This window comes from Balaenoptera ricei, chromosome 1 (assembly GCF_028023285.1).
Source record: "Balaenoptera ricei isolate mBalRic1 chromosome 1, mBalRic1.hap2, whole genome shotgun sequence".
Lineage (NCBI taxonomy): Eukaryota > Metazoa > Chordata > Mammalia > Artiodactyla > Balaenopteridae > Balaenoptera > Balaenoptera ricei.
The window spans coordinates 178,916,779-178,933,125 of NC_082639.1; the positions used below are offsets into that span (position 1 = coordinate 178,916,779).

The 16,347-nt window shown below is 36.3% G+C and overlaps 1 protein-coding gene across 1 annotated transcript in view; it reads left to right on the top strand.

The window, feature by feature from the left end:
* Positions 1–16,347, top strand: part of USH2A (usherin) — a 775,536-nt gene that overhangs the window by 530,350 nt on the left and 228,839 nt on the right. Inside the window, exons 44-46 of the mRNA XM_059905730.1 lie at positions 8,441–8,650; positions 9,984–10,186; positions 13,890–14,002. Coding sequence (XP_059761713.1) covers positions 8,441–8,650; positions 9,984–10,186; positions 13,890–14,002 — 526 coding nt within the window. The remainder of the gene's footprint in view (positions 1–8,440; positions 8,651–9,983; positions 10,187–13,889; positions 14,003–16,347) is intronic.

Consider the following 16,347-nt stretch of genomic DNA (forward strand, 5'->3'; position numbering starts at 1 on the left):
TGAGATCCTTCCCATTTTGACTGCTCACTCTAAAATAAATGGTGAAAAATGCCCATGAGGGAAGGGGGTAGAAAGGCAATGCCGCTTCTGAGGTCTCCTCGCTAACGAGGTCATTGACAGCCGGAAAAGAGCAAGAAAACACTGGAGGTGGTGAGAGAGGAAGGAACTGAAAAAAGAGGAAATGGAAAAAATCATCCAAGTGCTGTCCACTTGACCATCTGTCAGGAGCTCCCCCTGACCTTCAGACGTTCACATCCTGTATCATATCATTCTCCTTATCCATCTCTCCCCTTCCTCTTTTTCTTCCATCTTTCCTCTTTCTCTTTTCCTCTTCTACTTTCCTCCCTCCCTTTCCTTTCTTTCCTCCTTCCAGGAACATTTTTTTCTGACTTTTTTGTCCTGGGCCCTTGGTACTACAAAGACTAATGACGTAACTCCTGTATTATAATATCTCACTGAACTCTCCAGAAAATTTGTAAAGTATGAAGGCATCCGCATTAAAAAAATTTAAATCCACATAAAAAGGATCTGCCTCATCTTGCTCTCTTAACCAGAAACCACTAGATTTTGTAGCTAGAAGAATTTTTGACTTGTCGGAACTTACCTTGTTCAGGTGGCAATCCAAATACATCATCCCAAATCTCACCTCTTTTGAAAGCACCCACCATCATTGGCTCACCTTGTCCCTCTGCTTCCCCACCCATCACTCCAGTTACCAAAGCAAATAGACTGGGTGTGCCTTTTCCACTGGCTTTCTGCCTGTTCACTTGTGCATCTTCTGTAGTCTGACCTTCTTCCCTTGCATTCTACTGATCTGGTCGTCTTGAAATCATTCTCATGATGACCCAATCCAATGCTCTTGTTAGTGCCATCCTATTCTGTTTCTCTGTGGTAGCGGGTCCATAAGTGACCCCTCCTTACTCAAATGCTCCCTCCCATGTCACCAGCTACTCTTGTCCTCATCCCCTAAAAACTTTTTTTTTTAAGTTTTTACAGTTTTATTGAGAAATAATTGACATACACCACTGAATAAGATTAAGGTATACAGCATGATGGTTTGATTTACATATATTATAAAATGATTACCACAATAAGTTTAGTTCTCATCCATCATCTCATATAACTATAATAAAAAGTAAATTTTTTTCCTTAGGATAAGAACTTTTAAGATCTGCTCTCTTAACAATTTTCCGATATATTATACAGCAGTGTAAACTATCATCATCATGGTGTATGTTACATCCCTAGTAGTTTTTTTTTAAATTTTAATTTATTTTTTTGTACAGCAGGTTCTTATTAGTTATCTATTTTATACATATTAGTGTGTATATGCCAATCCCAATCTCCCAGTTCATCCCACCCCACCCCCACAAAGACTTTCTCAAAATTCCTCCTGAGTATTTTTCACCCTCTAACTCTCTTGTTGGTGATTCCGTCTATCTCAGTGCTTTAAATTCTCCTAACCAGAAAAGTGGCAAAACTCTGTGAAGCCATATGAAGGAATAATTTTTAAAATAGGCTTTGGAATCAGGGAAACTTACGTTTGACTCTCAGTTGCAGTATTTTCTAGCACTATGACCTAAAACAAGCCACTTAACTTCACTACATCCTAGTTTCCTAATTCAGAATATGGGGATAATAATAATAACTGCCTTAAAATATGATGATAAAGATGAAATAATATATGTTTAACACTTAGTAATCATTTAGTGTTGGTATAAAGTATTATTCTCTCTCTAAAATGTTTACAGTGCTTTCAACAGCATTTTCCAAAAAAACTTGGGGAGCCATTTCTTTTGTTTGCTTGCTTTGGGTTTTGTTTTGTTTTATGTTAATCATTTAGAGTAATTTTTATTTTTTTTCAAAACAGACTACTCTATATAGATGTATAGTCGATTTATGATGTTGTATTAGTTTCAGGTGTACAGCAAAGTGATTCAGATAGATAGATAGATAGATAGATAGATAGATTCTTTTTCAGATTCTTTTTCATTATAGGTTATTAGTGAAGCCATTTCTAATAAAAAATTGGGACATAATTTTGCAAAGCATTCAAGTAAAAGCATGTCTACAGTAAGCTGAAGATGGATAAAGACCAAATCTCACTTTATAATTAGCTGACTTTGGTAGAAGGTAGAACTACTAACCACTGCTAACTCCCCTTTTCCTTTTAGTGATGGTGCCCCATGTCCACCAATCTAGACTACCTTTACTAGCCTCCTTTGCAGTTAGCTGTGGCCATGTGACTGTGTTTCTGCCAATAGAATGTGAAAAGAAATATGAGTCTTTTGGGGTCATAACCACAAAACACTAGGTACATGCCTATCTGTTCTCTCTTCATCCTCTCCCAGGACTAGACTGTGGGTGCTGCAGTGTTCTCAGTTTCAACTCTGCAGGCATGGCCAACACCCTAAGAGATCCAAAGCCACATAAGAGAAAGAACCTGGGTTCTTGAATGACCACACAGAGCACAACCTGATTCACTTACTTTGAAGCTATTGTGTGAGATACAGATTAACATTTATTGTATTTAAGTCACTTTATTTAAGAGCTTCTTGGTTACAGTAGCTTAGCTAACTAACTCTGTCCCTGTTTGCCCATATCAGTTCACTTTAAGAGCAGGAATGATCTGTCCTGTTTCCATGGCCAAATATAAAATGATGAATAATTAACACATTTCATATACATTTCCTTTAAATACAGTTTTCTCTGGAAGGTTATTGATTGAAAGGAGCTGGAACACAATGAGAGACTAAAGGAGCTGGGGGCAGGGTGGGTTCCAAAATGCAGGTATTCGTTTTGGTTGCATAAACTAGATAGAAGGCATCTGGTATCTTGCTGGGAAAAATAAGGAGCCTGGCTTGGATCATAGCTCAAGAGACTCTTCCCACTTCTTCATGTGAGCAGTTTTACCCTCAGGCAGAGTAAAAATTTTCTTAAGAAGTAGTTGTGATAAGTTCAAGTTTTCCAAGAAGTACTTAGTTCATGACACAGAGCTCTGCACAATAGAACTTGGGGAACTGGACTCTAATTTGAGAATCTGTGAGCAAGAAAAACACTTCTATTATAAAATAGCCTTAATAGGGTCCTTCCAAGTTTCTATATTAGAACAAAGTTACCACCCATTGAGGCTGCTGAAGAATTCAATCCTAGACAAATCAATTAGGAGACCTATTAAATGGAATGGTTTACTGTAATTGCTCTAGATCAGGGCCACAAACTTTTTTGTAAAGGCCCAGAGAGTAAATACTTTAGGTTTTGCAGGCAGTATACATTCTCTGTTGTAAATACTCAACTTTGCCATTGTAGCATAAAAACAGCAATACATAACTCTTCAACAAGCATGCCTGTGTTCCAATAAAAATATATTATGGACACTAAGATTTGATTTTCACATGTCGTGAAACACTATTATTCTTTCGATTTTTTCCCCAACAATTTAAAAGTGTAAAAACCATTCTTAGCTCACAGGTTATATACAAAGAGGTGGCAGGCCAGATTTGGCCAACAGGACAGATTTTACTCATGGTAAAATCATCAGTTTGTTGACCCCTGATCTAGATGATAAAGATTTCGAGGACATAACTGATATTGATAACAATCTCTAAAAATAATCCAACAGCATATACAGAGTGTAATCCTTTTGCAAGAGGACTTTCAACCAGCCCATCTAGTAACTGTTTTAAATTATTTGGAAATCCATTACCAAGGAGAGGGGCTTGTTCTAGATTTGAGAATTTTCCATGCCTAAGACCACATTTCTGACCTGTACATGAAGAGCACCAGCAAAAATGTCATTTAATAGCAAAGATTTTATCCAAAGTTTATAACCCTCTTCTTCAACTCACTGAGGTTGACCTGATATGCTACAGTTAGAGCAATACCTACTTATAAATGTCTGTGGTCTATAAAATATGGATTACTGAGAACAGGATTAGAATACCTGAGAAATATTTCCCAATGTACACATATTTAACATAATCTCGTAGGAAATCCTCATACCATCCTGCTGTTTCAAACACAAGTTAGTATTCATAGCTTAACTCCGAAGTATATGTATAACTCTACTTCAGATATTCACACTTTAATTTTGAAGTAAACCTGGTGGCCACAAAAACACTTCAAACTCAAGAAGTCTCAAGTGAAACAATACCTTTCAAATCCTCCATCCCATAATTACTCCTATGTTTTCATCTTGATTCCTAGGATTCACACAAGACCCAAGACCAAAACTCGGACTTTTATCTATATCTCTTCCTTATCCCTTTCTAAACTGTCCTGGGTCATTTAAGGACCTTGGCTCTTTCCACGCGGTGCATCCACATTCCTTCAGGCCTTGAGGTCCTTCTTTTGCTGGGAAAACTAGAGACAATCATAGATGGTCAATTGGTCTTTAACACCTCGGTCCAAAAATGGCACAAACTGGCCACATGACCTCACCCAGATGCAAGGAGCCCAGGAAATGTAGTCTACCTATTTGACAAGAAGAGAGACACATGGGTATCAGTGAGTGCTAGGGATTTTTACCACAACTTTTCTGTAGTGATTTTTAAAGTTTAATTGCTATTTAGCCTGTTAATGCTGCTAATAGTTAGTGATGTCTTTCTGTATTTTTCTGTGTCTCTCTATTTTATGTATGATCAAGAATTTAGTGTAGTGTTACTTTCCTTGCCCTTCCCACCTGCCACTTTCAATGTTTGGTTTATAAATTATTATATAATCATTTTACATAATTAACTTCTCTAGTTTTGATATTTTATCATCAATTCTTAAATTTCCCTAATCTTAAGTTCTGGATCTTGATTCATCTTTTTGTCTTCTAGATAACATTATTGGAAAGTTTTTATAATTAAAGTTAAATAAGTTAAATAAATGAGCTATATATTCTCTTAAGTTTTGCCTACATAAGAACATTTGTCTGTTGTCCTTGCACATTCTCTTAATTTTTACCTATATAAGAAAATCTTTCTGCTGTATTTGCACATAAATAATGACTTAGCTGTGTATGAATTCTAGGATCAAAATATTTTCCCTCAAAACTTCTTGAAATTTTTCCATTGTCTTCCAAATTTGTTGTTCCAGAGAAGTCTGAAACTTGCCTGATTTTTTTTCTCCTTTGTAGATGATATTTTAATTTTTAGTTTATTTGAGAAATGTCATAATGATCCATGATATGTCTGTGTTTGGATATATTGCCACTATTTTGGCCAAAACTATATTAATCTATTCAATTTATAGACGTAAACCTTAATTTTGGGTCAGGTTTTATGGAATATTTTATATCCATGATTATTTATTCCATTTATTTTTCAAGTTAATTAAATTTTTTTCATTCTCTGTTCTCAATATCTATAAATTTTGACATTCACTGATTTCTTCTTAGTCATTTTCCTCTTTATTTTTTTCCTATCCTACATTTTTAACTCTGTCCTTTTCTGCTTTCAATGTAGATTTTAATTCTGCCATTGCTTTTTATGTTTCCTTACTTTCCTTTCTTATTTAAGAAGGTCATTTAATATCTTCATGTCTTCATGTCTATCTTTCCATAAAACAGTCACCTGTTTCCTAGAGCATCTTTTGCACAAAGGCATGTCCCTTTTGTTATTTTTAAAAACACCATGTAAATGTTTTATAAAGTTTTCATCTTATTTGTATAGAAGTAGTATATGAAAAACAAATTCTACTTTTGGAGGTTCTAGACAGTGTTTCCCTTATCTTATGCTATCAAGAACCCTTGTAATTCATGTTTTTCTCTTTTCAAAAAGAGAAATATATTCAGGTCCAGTTTTTACCAATCCACAGGGAGGGTGAAATATGCTCATCTCCTCATTCCAGCTATTTCAGTTCTAACAGCATTCCTCAATGTCAGCAACCTTGAATTGTGTGTTGGCCAGTGGAACTGAGGATGTATCTTCTGTTTCTCAGCTGGTTCACTGACTTAGAGCTCACTGAAGTTTGAAAACCTTGTTTGAACAACGTAAAAGGACACTCCTTTGCATGTACTACTCCCTGAACTTCTCACAATATGACTAGGAATATGAAGATCATTTAATCTATTTAATGTGTTGCTACTGTTTTTCTGTGTTTTGGACTCTGCACTGTAATGTCAATGAAGGAAGAAAGAGGAATGTTGAAGCAGATGGTGAGAGGCAGGGCAGTGCTGAAACCTGGCCCCTGTTGCCTAGAGATGCTGCCTGTTTCTGGTTAGAAGAGTCTCATCTCATGGAGTAAGATGGAACCAGTGGAACTGAACCCCATCTTTTCCTTTCTTCTTTGGGACAACAGATTCTGTTCTATTTCAGGGGGTTGATGTATGGCGCATGGCTAAGAATGGGCATTTAATGACACTTCATCCAGATACTGTCATATGATCTTGGCTCATCTTGAATGTATGGTGCTAGCCCCAATATTTTCAGTGTATATACACAGGTCCATTCCTTGGAACTTGATAGAAGAGATATCAGGCACATTTAACCCTGGTAAAATCCATTTATATTTCTGAGTAGAATTTGAAAGCACTTCATTAATACTATATCTTTAGGGCTTGAATTTCTAACCTGCCTGCTCATGTAACAAGCTAAAATACAACAAGAACTTCAAATCTAGCAGACTTTCTATTATATCTTAGCTGCCATAAATTAATGAGGAACTGTACTGTAGGGCAGCAGAAAATAATTCTAATGATAGAAGGAACTTTTGCCCTCGCAGAACCAGTGACTTTGCTGTACTCGACAAATATTATCATTTGGGAAAATATCAATGGACACGAATAGCCAGTTCCTGACAATGCATTATAATGACCTCATTATTAAAGGTGCTTACGTTTTGTGACATCAGAGAAAAGAAACAACTCTATCTCCAGAGTTTTCCAAAGTAGTTGCTAAAGATCTCTTACTATAAACTCTTTCAACTATACTGGCATACCAAATGTTTTTAACTATTGCTGGATGTTAGGCCAAAGTGGTAGTGTGCTCAGGAAACAAACAAAAAATAAAAATCAAACCAGCATTCAGTTTTGATGTAAGACCCCCCCAAGATCTTAATGAACAGGGGTTCTTAAAAGAAAGTCATGCAGTTCCCAAAACCGTATTCCTTTTCATGGCCATACGCCAGGATCTCACATATTAGAGACACTATACTTCAATAACCATATTCCTTTTCATGGCCATACGCCAGGATCTCACATATTAGAGACACTGTACTTCAATAACCATATTCCTTTTCATGGCCATACGCCAGGATCTCACATATTAGAGACACTGTACTTCAATAACCATAAAGAGAAATGCCACCTTTCCCTCCCCATCCTTGCTTAGTGCTGCAGAACAGTGTTAACACAATCTTTTACATACAATTTTAGGAGCTTTTACATACAAAACTCCAACCCCCAACCCTAACACAAATCAAGGTAATAGATCCTGCTTAAGGTCTTCAAAAATAATGCTAATGGAAGCAGAGCAGTATGCTATTTTCTACCTAAGAAAATCTGAGTGTTTTCTTTTTAAAGCATCATAGTAGGAAAATCATGAGAAGAGCTTAGTGCAAGAATGGAGAAATTGGGTGAAAGGAAAAAGAAAACAACAAACTGGTCTTTGAAAGGACAAGGGCTGAGGAATTGATGAGTTATATTTGTGAGACAGTAAGCAATTGATTTCGGCATCCTTTAAGAGCTTGTCTACATCATACAGACAACAGTGAACTAGGAGAAAAGGATGGGAGCCTTGATCAAAATTCAAATATCATCCTAGGATCCTACTGAGTGAATCTTTAAGGAGAGCATACTACTTCACTCTGCTACATCAACAGTGCACATAACAGGGTATCTGTCTAAACATTCTTCCAGGTATCATTTAGCAGATTTTGTTAGCAAGTTAAAAAATTCCTCAAGTTTTAGAATCTGTGTCAGGACATGCCCTCATTTGTATTAGCATAGAGTTCTCTCTAGAACTATTACTTATGATCAGAAGTTTTTCCCTGTACTGCATATTTTTATTTTACTCAATTTCCTTTCATAAGTATTATATCAAAATTTTGAAGATTAGTTGTATACTTATAAATATTAAGTTGGCCCAGAAGTTCATTTGGTTTTAAGTGAAAATAAAAGACAGTTTTCATTTTAACCAAGAACTTTATTGAACCATGTATTCACTGACCGAACGAACTTTTTGGCCAACCCAGTAGCATAATTAAAATATTTAAAGGAAATTTCAAAGTTTATTTTCCTATGAAGTTAAGACTCTATGCAATTAATTATGAGATGGGGGTGGAATCACCTTTGTTGATGAAAAGGTAAAACCCAGCACCCCTCTAAGGAAAATTCCATAAGCTTTCCCTTTTCTCATTCTAGGAATAGCTAATGATAGAGTGTATTCTCTGTCTTTTCCCCCGAGACCCTTTTATATCAGCTACATTTACAGTGTCCTGTGTTAATTGTTAACAGCTTTTCAAGACCTACAAGGTGATGTTGAATATTATACACTTTTTTGGAGTTCTGCTACCGCCAATGAATCTCGAAAAATCCTCCCAGATGTAAACTCTCATGTCATTGGCCACTTAAATCCAAACACAGAGTATCGGATTTTTATCTCTGTTTTCAACGGAGTTGCCAGCATTAACAGTGAAGTGCTGCATGCAACCACTTGCGACGGCGGTGAGTCCAGATTTCAAGGGATGCTTGGCTTCAGAGATGCGAATGAAATTGATTGATTCTCGCTGAGGCTGAGATCAGTCATCCTTCCATTATAAAATTTCCGGTGTTGGAGGGAAGGGGGTCGGAGCCAAAATGCTTAAGTGCTGGCTGTCGTCAAGTGGCAGATCAATAAGTGGTCCCGTGGAGACAGCGGCACAAGGCTCCAATCATGGGATATTAGCCCAGTTTGTTCCTGTTCTTTTCAGTGTATGCTTAGTTGGGAGCTGAGTTCACATCAATACACGGTGACATTTAGAAACATTTTTTTTTAAGAATTGCTCTCAGAAGCAGGATGCTATTCACAACGACAGCCAAGCACAGCGAGGGCCCTCCCTGAGTCACCAGAAATGGTAGGTGGAAGTTCAGCCGCTGAGAAAAATTGCCTGTGACTCATTTCTAAGCCAGTTAGCAAGGGGGAGGAAGCAAGGGAAGCAACTTGTGAATCTGGAATGTGTTTGGAATGGTCTTTCTAATCTTTTTGGCTTTCTAAAGTCTCATTATAAACATTATAATATCATTACCTCCAAGCAAGCGTTCCAGGTCATTAACAGAGCACTTTAAGTGTGGAACCCATTTCCCTTCGTGGTGCCAAAGGTTGACACCTTTTGTTTATAAAATAGAATGGATCACAAGGACAATTTTTCAACTAGTTAAGATGGGCTCTTATGATAAAAATAGGTCTTTGCATAGTTATTTCTGACATGCTTGAATAATTGTATAATTTAACGCCAAGCAAGATTTTTTTTCTAATGTTAGATTTCATCATTACCTATGGTAATCAACATTCCAAATCATTTACATAATGACAATATTGCATTATTGCTTCATATTGCTTGAGTTACAATCTAGTAACATCAAATGATTTTTCACGTTCCACCAGCCTCGATATATTGGAGTTATATTTTTTTTGCTTAAGGAGCAAATTTTCTTTCTTTCTTTTTTTTCTTCCCTGAGAGGTTTGGAGGAGTGCAGGGATGGGAAAGGAGACAAATAATAGATATGTGTTAGTGGTGCAGTTGGGTGAATAATTTATCATCATATCCCACTGGTCACATAGTATTGAAGATTAGCACTACGCTGGTGGTATAAAGCATTTTACCACCAATTCTCATGGTTTCTAACTGAGAGTATAATAAGCCAATTTACAGAGGACTACAGACTGTGATAACTTCATCAGAGGAAAGCAGATAAGCAACAAACCCTTCACTCAACCTAAATACTAATCGGCATTTAGTTTAACAAGTGCTTTTTCAGAGGCAGCTGGAGTTAATTCAGTTTCTTCCTTTAATTCCAGAGCCTCAGGGCATGCTTCCTCCAGAGGTTGTCATCATCAACAGTACAGCTGTACGTGTCATCTGGACAGCTCCTTCAAACCCAAATGGTGTTGTCACTGAATATTCTGTCTATGTAAATAATCAGCTCTACAAGACTGGAATAAATGTGCCTGGGTCTTTCATTCTGGGAGACCTGTCTCCCTTAACGATCTATGACATTCAGGTTAGAACGTTGTTTTTTTGAAGGTTAAGCTTATGGGTGTGTTAAATAAAACATGCTGGGTTATGTCTCTTCGTGGATACCTTCCATCTTGGTTACACATGATTTATTTGGTGGGGAAGGGGAGAGAAAAGAGGGAAATTGATCTGGATTAAATCTGTTTGCTGCGGGCAAACACACGAGTCACTGGAGAGGGGATAATGGGACTGTGGAAAGTGATGGTGATGAGGATGGTGATGGTATTGTCACTGGCAAAAGGAAGCAAACCATGTGTTTGCAGTCAGTCTTGCCAAGCAGCTTGCCTTTTTCCTTGTTCTTTTACTGATAACAAAACCAGAATTAGCCTATAACTGCGGAGATATTCTTTCTACTCCTATTTCTGCTACTTACTAAATGTAATAACTTTAGGGAAGTTATGTAACCTCTCTTGGTGTTGATTGTCTCTTTTGTAAGAGCAAAGGACTAGATGACTGAAAACATTCTATCCCCCTCTAGCACTCTGTGATTCTGAACCCAACACCAATAACAAAAATAAGTGAATGTATTGCAGATGAAAAATATTAAAAGATTTTATATGAGGATGAAAGAAATATATCTGTTCATCCTTCAACAAATGTTCAATGATCCTCACCTATATGAAAGCAATTGTATTTAAGTTTTTTGCCCTTGGGCCTCTTTGAGAATCTGTTGAAGTCAGTGCACATTGCCCTAGAAAAATGTGTATATTTTGATGTTTATATGACAAAAGTTAACATGCAATTTCAGAGAGTGCGTTGACCATTTGAGAGCCAACTCCTAGATCTCTTTGAGATGTACTGATCTTAAAAGTAGAAAAAATATAAAGAATATTAAGGCATATAAAACAAGGAACTTATCTTCAAGGAATTGGAAATCTTGTCAGAGCACTAGGATATAAAAGATAACAAGGCCAAATGCAAAAATTAATGATAAAAACAGAATGTTTCAGAAGTTCAAAGTTTATAGAGAAGGGTTGCCATTTGGTAAATTTTTAAATAAACTATGCTCCTTCTAAAATTTATAAGAGCTTTTTAAATATTTTTCAGAAGATATTAAGTGTGGAAGTTGTATTTGACCACAGAAAACTTCCCTGGCTCTGTTCATTAAGTGGACATTTTCCCAACCCCTTCTTTCCCACACGTTTGAAGGTGAAACATATGTAATCATCTGACTACAACCAGTGCATTAGCCTCTCCCACTACTAGGCCTAGCTTCCTAAGAAAATGACATAAAAAGATATTTCATAAAAGAAGAAATGTACATTGATTATTTTTTATTATGTTCCATGATTCCCATCCACCCACCTAAGTTACCTTAGCCTGGACCAGTGGACTGATACTTTTGTTCATGACTCTTAGAGTGAATCTATGTATATGTGTCACTCATCAATCACATTATAAAATGAAAATCACATTCAAAATAAGTAGAAATATAACTTTATGAACAAGGTTAGCATAGGAAGGTGATGAAGGATTTGCTGTATTTTCCTCTTTGGGACCCTGGTGGAGAAAGCCAACTGAGCCCTTGAAAGGCAGCTTATTCATTTGCTTTACAGGACTCAAAATACATCCTGGGGGTGAGATCACTGGATACTGTGCATGCATATCCAGCATCAGCCTTCCAACCATAGAGCAAGAGTTGACATGTAAGCGTTCCAGGCATGTTCTACTCTGACAGGCTTCACTCAGACCTATTGGTTTGAGTCACTAATGGCCTGAGGAGAGTGCATTTTCATCCAATTTGGGACATGGAAACAGATGAGGAGACAAAAGACCAAATTAGAATCTAATACTTAAATTTTGTTATAAGATGTTCTTATTCTTAATAACTGTATTTTTGTGAGGCTCCTCACAATCCAGAAATACTGCACTTGAAATAGTTGTTGCATTACTGGAAATTTGAATATCAGATTTCAAAGATTTTTGTTTCTGATGTCAAGGATGATTTGGCTCCATTTAAAATATGCGCTTAACTGATATGCCTAATACTTTAAAACTAAGATTCTCTATACTAACCCCCTCTGTAAAATAGCCATTGATTTTAAAGCAGACATGTAGATGCACCAAAGCATCTGCTTTTTTGAATGAATCATTTTACATATCCCTTTTTAAAGGGAATAAGCATTTCAATTTTTAATTCAATTTTATCTCTTTTTATGCCCCAAAGATGGAGACTTAGAATATTGCATTATCAGGGAAGTGAAAATATTGACACATTTCTCTAAAGTCAAAGTAAAAGCTTTCTGGAGAATCATTTAAATACACTTAAGTTTAGAACTTAAAGCTATGCTTATTATTTAGATAATAAGGCAATAGGGTACAGTAAAGCCTGAATCAGATATTTCATATCTTATCAGCTTGATCCCTCTGACCCCTTCATTTACAAACTTCTGAACGTGGAGTTGTAAAGATTCAATAAAATTATCTGAGCAAGTACCCATCATAATATTTGGCATATAAAAGATTCAGTTGAGTTGATTTTGAGTTATCTCACTACGCATCATATAGTCAAATATTTCCCAATATGCATGAAGTTTTATTGTCCTTAATTCTATTATAACAAGCATATTTTAAGTTCATCTGCCTGTAAGTTGTTTGGGGTTTCATTGGACATATTCAGAGTAAACAGCCTTGACAGTGTTTAAATATCTACTAAATGTTAGCTCAAAATGCTATGTGGCATAAATAAATCACACAACAGCATTATAAAAACTCCTATTTAGGTGCAAACTGCCCCATGAACAAAGCAACGTAGCTACTAAATATAACAAATAGTGCATTTGTCTTTCCTCAAATGCCAGTTGAAATTCAGAGAACTGTGTTGCTGAAAGGCTCAGGATGAGTGTTTAAGATTCATCAGTATCTAGTATCCTCCATTTATGTATTAAATGCTGAAAGTAAATTAACATTGGAAAAAGTGCAGTTCCTCTTTGGTTTAGATTTTAATGGAGAGCAGAAGAGTGTCGCTTTGTAGATTGTCCACGAGCGACCTCCTGTATGTTCATCTGTCTCTCCCCCCTCTTGTTGAATATGTTCCTTCTGTATTACTGATGCTTGATGAACCTGATTTCTAATCTTTAGTTATTCCACCCTCCTCAGTTTTTATTCAGATTAGGTGGCAGAATTAAAGGGTGAGTGATGAGTTTCTGCTGTGATTAAGGTAAAAATACAATTGCAGCTGGAACAAATGGATATAAAATAGCTCAGCCATATTGGAAAGCTTCCCTAGACCTCATTTTTCTTCCATTAGACATTAGCATTGGGGCTACTTGCTATAAAGTGTCAAGACTTCCAGAAGATATCATCATTACCCTATCTTGTTATAGATCCAGAGAGCAGTATGCAGTGATAACATATTATGCTTGCCAACTGTCACCTAAACATCCTCCCTTCCTTAACTGTGCTCTAAATAGATGAATATGTCTGTCTCTTTCTGAATGGTTGGAACCAGAAACTAAACATCACCATTTGAATCACTAGATCAATTGTTCTGAGCTCATTTCTATGCTTTATTTTGACCTTTCCCACCAGACTCAATTAACATAAAAAATTAAGATTGATTAAACCCTAAGATGCTGTAGAGAACTATAAGAGACTCCTGTGAAATGAGGGTGGGTGGGGTTCAGTCCATCGGCAGTCTGTATTTTGAAAGTATTTGCAATTATTCTTTTCTAAACTAACATTTGCAGGTTGAAGTCTGCACAAAATATGCCTGTGTGAAAAGCAATGGAACCCAAATCACCACCATGGAAGATAGTCCAAGTGATATACCAGCTCCCACAATTCATGGCATCACTTCAAGGTACAAATTTTTTGTCAATTAATCTGAAGAACTGATCATAAACAATGAAAATAAAAATCAAAGGTATCATCCTAGCCATGACAATCTTATTTAGTAGATTACTATAAATATGTGTGTAAATCAAATGTTTGATATTATTAGGTATTGATCTTCAATAGACATGTCGCCTAACATTTAGGCTTTGATATCCCTGATTGCCCAGCTTCACTTCCTTTTACTCAGTAATCTGTGAACAAATGCTGAGGTGCATGGAAAAGTTGTCCTTCGGTAAATCCTTTTGTGAGGCAAATAATACAACTTTAACTAGAATGACTACCTTCTAACTTAATCTCTTTGAAAAAATTAGATTTATAGATATCAGGTTCCCCTAAAGCTAGAAACATCTGTAAAATAACGGGAGATAAATTATTGGATAACCATTACCAATTTTATCAGATTCTTCATAGAATCCCTTTATTTTTCTGTATACTTTTGTTGCTGAGCAGTGACCATAGTTTGAAAGTGAGCCTCTTTTCAATTCAAAATAGCAATAAGAAGAAAAAGATTTAACATCAAGTTTCCCAAGCCAAAAGTGATATTAAGTTTTCATCTCTCTGTATCAAGTCAAGCCTTAGAGAAAGAAACCTGAGTATTCCCACATCATACTTTCACCCCAACCAAATGAATCACCCTTCATCTATACACACATACACACATACACATACCCCATGTGCACACATGCACACTGGCTAAAATAATCAACCTGTTATAAAATATTTCAATTCTGAAGGATTCCTTTATGACGTATTGAAATTTCTAAGTCTTTTTTTGTTAATCAGTTCAAAAGTATCTGTACTGATTTGGGGAACTAATGATTAAAATAATTAGAAAAACTCAAGTAATTGTATTCTTAGATGTTCGGAGCAAAAGTCATATCTTGTCTTCTTGAGTACATCTATAAAACACATGATGATATCTATCTAATGTAGGATATGTTAATTAATTGATAATTCCCTCAGCAGATTTTGCCCACCTATCCACAGGATTGCCTACCTTGTAGGGGGAAAATGGTCAAGTTTAAGGGATACCAAAAAGCTTTATTTATTTTTTCAGCAAACACACTTGTGGGTATAATAATATAAGAAGTGAAAGTAATACAAAGAAGTATAAGACATGCTTCTAAATTTTCACAGTTCCAGTCTACTGTGGGAGACACTGCCCTAAACAAATATTTATAGGACAGTGTGAGAAACACTACAACAGAAGTTTATAATGTGCAAGAAGTGCATAAAAAAATACCAAGCTCTACCCATGATTATCAGTGAAGGCGTCATGAAAGATGTGACATTTGAATTCATTCTTAAAGAACTCCAGGAAGAAGTATAGGTAGGTGGGTGGATGTTGTCACATTTCTTGCCTGTTAGCATCCCTATGACTCAAGCTCAGGTGAATGGCATAAGGGACTATGTCTTAGATTACATATTTACATGTAGCTAAAAATAATATGCAAGCTTTTTTAGAAATTGAGCAAATACCCATATGTTTCTCTGCCTCTAAGATATTTTTTTAAGAAGATGCTTGCAGATGATAACAGAGAAAAAATATTTTTTAGTTGTGGTTAAAGACTGCTTATCCCCAAATATAGTAAATCGGTGGCAAAAACATTAAAAAGGGTATACAACAAGAGCAAGGAAAATAACAAAGCAGATGACAATAACAGAAGAGAGACTTTAACACAGTTTTTGAAAGCAGTATTTGGCAGGGAGAGGCAAATGACTTTGTACAGTGGTGAAATTTACAACCAAAGTGTTGGTGGAGATAATGACACAAAACAAATTTGCTCTGCAGAGAACCTCAGTGGCTGAGCACTTAACAAGCTTTCAGAATTGTGAAGGAGAGGAAGATGGGGTAAAGTTCAAAGCTGAAAGTTTAAAAAAGAGTGGTTGGGACCTGTAATTAGTCAGGGTTCTCCAGAGAAACAAAACCAAAAGTGAAGACTCAGGAAAGCTGGGGGTGTAGTCCCAGTTCAGGTCCAAAGTTGTGAGAATTAGAGGTGCCAATGGAATAAATCCCCGTCCAAGTCTGAGAGTGAGAGAAGACTGATTAGATCAGGTAGTCAGGCAGAGAGAGGAAATTCTCCCTTCCTTCACCTTTTCATTCCACTCAGACCCTCAACTGATTGGGTGATATGCCCGCCTACATTATGGAGAGCAATCTGCTTTACTGAGTCTACAGATTCAAATGCTAATGTCATCAGAAACAACCTTGCAGATACACCCAGAAATTATGTTTAGCCAAATGTCTGGGCACCTTGTGGCCCAGTCAAGTTAACACATAAAATTAGCCATTACAGAATGCAAGGTTGC